At 68.3% G+C, this 3,241-nt stretch overlaps 1 protein-coding gene across 3 annotated transcripts in view; it reads right to left on the bottom strand.

The window, feature by feature from the left end:
* The window catches only part of CYTH1 (cytohesin 1), a 13,297-nt gene extending 10,056 nt beyond the window's left edge, over nt 1-3,241 (bottom strand). Inside the window, exon 1 of one of the 3 annotated variants that reach the window (XR_014897448.1) lies at nt 796-1,569. Coding sequence is in view for 2 of the 3 variants with exons in the window: in XM_085318227.1 (XP_085174353.1) it covers nt 796-880 (85 nt within the window). In the remaining variant the exon portion in view is untranslated. Of the gene's footprint in view, nt 1-795; nt 1,570-2,769 lie in introns of those variants that run through there. The other 2 variants (XM_085318228.1, XM_085318227.1) reach the window with 2 other exon arrangements.

Below are 3,241 nucleotides of genomic sequence, written 5' to 3'. Positions count from 1 at the left end.
GCCCTTCCAGGCACCGCTCGCCCGCATCCGCGCGGCGGCACTGATACCAGCCCGCGCGCGAGGCAAGGTGCCCCGCTCCGCCACCGACGCGTCATCCCGCGAGCTCGGGCCCGGGGCCGGCAGGCACTGCGAGCCGCTCTTCCTCCGTCGCCTCCAGCTCTCGAGCTCCACGGCTCGCAGGAGAAAATCCTGGTGTTCTCCAGCACGTGACCCCTCGCTCCGCACAGTTAAATGGCATCCCGTTGCTGCTAATTCCTGTCCCCAAGGTCACCCCGCTACTCCTGCAGCTTTCCCAATTCTTGTCAACAGACTACGCCTCCCAACTGTCAGCGGGTTTCATTAGCTCGCCTGTACTCCACATCAAGGTCGTTCGTGAAAACACCAAAACAAGGTCCCTCCAGGGAGYGAGGTGAGAAGAACCCAAACCCAGCAGAGGCTTCCCCACAGCTTGGCCATGCCTACCAGCAGGATCTGCTGACCTGTCCTGGCCTTCCCACGACACAGATGGACATCCATCTCCCCCTGCTTCCTGACCAGTCCCCGGGGGCCAAAGACCCTGTGCCTCATTCACCAGGTCCAACGTGAGCTACCAACCCCCCTGCTCCAAACAGCAGCTGCCCGATAGGAGTCAGGCAGGTCTGCGATGACCTGTGGTTTCCCCTGTCCAAACGTTTGCTTCGCCAAGGCCCCAGGAACCATCAGGGCCACAATAGCAGGCACATGGTCCCTACRCCGTCGCTTCCCGTCTCTGCCCAATTTGCTCTTCCCAGTCGCTACCTGCAGGCTCAGACTCACCCGCAGTGCTTCCCACAGAGGCTGTTCCCGAGTCTCTCCTGTCTGGGATGCAGAAGCCCTCTCTCCCTTTCAGATTTGCTYGCATCCAGCTGACACCATGTCCTTTTGGACCAGCACTGTCCTTAACCAAGCAGCTCCCTGAGCCACTTCTCTCTCCATTGAGGGTCACAAGCCTCTGGGGCAATCATGATCTGAAGAACTGCACCTCTGAACTCAGCACCGTTTCCTTGCTCTGCTTGGGTTTTTCTGACGAGCTTCCTCCTTTACAAAAGTCCTCCCATGAAAAGGTCAGTGTCACCCTGAAGCTTGCGACACAATCCCTTCCGACTCAACTGGAACACTTCCCAATATCTTTGGCATCACACACTAGGAAGTATGAATCAGACCCCCAAGTCATGGGACCAGCTTAGAAGTTACTTAAACTTAAGATACTGGGGGCATTGTCCGAGCTGCCGCAGGTTCACGCCACTTCCCAGCGTTTCTTCCTATCACCAGGGAGCAGGACCGTTTGCCAGCAGAAGCGCAGCCGCCTTCCCCGGCTGCGGGAACCCAGCGTTCCCGATCCCCGGGCACCGGGTCCCACGCTGCAGCCGGGCTCATCAGCAAGATGAGGCTTGCTCCAAGAGGGCTGAGCTTAATTACACGGTAGCTGCCAGACACAAGAAGCCCCAAGTCCTCCAGCTGCAGCACGTCACCGGGTGGAACGGAGCCGTCTCCCCACGCGTGCTTTGGGCCTGCAGCTCAGGGAGAGGCCGGGGCGCCGGCTGAGGGTCCCGCTCTGCTTCAGCGGACGGCGCAGCGCTCCGCGCGGGGCTGTCGCGGCTCCGCCGGCGCCGCGGGCACCTCGAGACCCCGGAGGCGGCCGGGGGCCGCGCTCCCCGAGCTGCGCTCGCAGAGCCCCTGAGCAGCCCCTCGCGAAGGCGCCGAGCGCTCAGCCCGCGGCGCGGGCGGTCGGGGCCGAGGCGCCGCGCGCACCCCGCCGTGCCGGGCAGCGCGGACGAGCCGAGCGGGACGGAGACGGAGACGCCACAGGGCAGCCCAGGGCTCGCCCCTCCCCGCCACCCTCGTGACACAGGCCCAGCCATGTCAGCACCGCAGAGAGGAAGAGAAACACCAGACGCAGTGCTTTTGCAGTGCTTTTGCTTTTCTCGGGGAAGGAAGAGGGCGTTAACCCTTCCCCGGCAGCCCCGCACAGCGCCAGGCGCCCGCGAGCAGGGCGCCTGCAGCGCCAAGCGGAGCAGACGGCTCCSGAGGGGCCGGCGTGCCTCGTCTCAGCAGCCCGCGTGCTGCAGACGGCTGCCAGGGAGGGGGGAAACGCAGGCTGTCCGGGCGCGCACGGGGCGGGCGCAGCGAGCGGCCGGGCTGCGGGCAGCCGCGCTGGGAGCCGGGCCCAGCGCCGCGCTCCCGCTCCATGCAAGAGCAAGAGCACGGACGACGGTTTCAGGACTGCGCACCGTGCACACCCCACCCTCCGCTTATGGGAACGGGGAACTGCTGCATCAGGCCCTGAACCCCCTGCACATCACCCCCGGGGAGCGAGGGGCCCCGGCTGCATTTGCCTGCCCGTCCCAGGCTCCGGGGGAGGCCGGCAGAGGCTGCGCAGGGCAGGAAGGCGTCCCCAACTCTTCCGTGCTGGGCACAGAGCCCAGCCGCTCCGTGGGGCGCGCCGGCCACGCTCGCCCGCATTCCTGCTCCCCCCCTCCCGGCGCCCTCGGGACAAGCAGCAGCGCGAGCCGGCAGGCCGGGCTGCTGAGCTCCCGCGCCTGCCCACGGACACCCGCGGGTGGCACCAGAGCAGGGCCGGGCCCGGCTCCCCGCGATGGCGTTGGAGCCGCTGGGACGCTCCCCACCCCGAGCCATCGACGCTACGTGTGGCCGGTGACAGCTGGGACCGCAGCACACGAGGATCCGGCCCTGCCCGCCTGCACCGCCGCCCCGTCCCCGCGAGCCTCCCCCTCTCYGGGCCGGACTCACCGCTGCCCTCCACCCTGAGGACCATCCCGGCGGGCTGCACCCCGGGTCCGCGGTCCGCATCCACGGCGCCCGCCTGCCCGCAGCTCCGGAGAGGCGCTGCTCCCCGGGGCGCGGACACCTGCCTCCACGGTGCTTCCCGGAGTGAGTCACGGCCGCGCAGGGCCAACGAGCTCCGGGGCCGAGCCGGGCGTCATCCCGGCCTCGCCAGGAGCCGGCACCAGCGGCGCCCTGTTCCTGCCGCCCGGGACGGGCGCAGCAGTGAGAGCCCAGGCCCCGCGGCCGGGCTCCCCTCCCTGTCCTGCCTGGGGGCGGCCGGAGGCTGCAGGCAGGACGGGAGACGCGTCAGCTCCGATCGCTCCGGACGCGGCGGGGTCCCTGCCTCCCGCCGCCTCTCCAAGCGGGCGGCCAGCGGGAGCCGGAGCAGCCCGGCCCTTCCTTCCTGCTGCTGGGACGAGCCTGGCGGGGCTGCCAG

Source organism: Rhea americana, unplaced genomic scaffold (genome assembly GCF_003343005.1).
Source record: "Rhea americana isolate MKP2758 unplaced genomic scaffold, rheAme1 scaffold_527, whole genome shotgun sequence".
In the NCBI taxonomy this organism is placed as follows: Eukaryota; Metazoa; Chordata; class Aves; order Rheiformes; family Rheidae; genus Rhea; species Rhea americana.
This window is presented reverse-complemented; position numbering and strand designations above follow the sequence as displayed.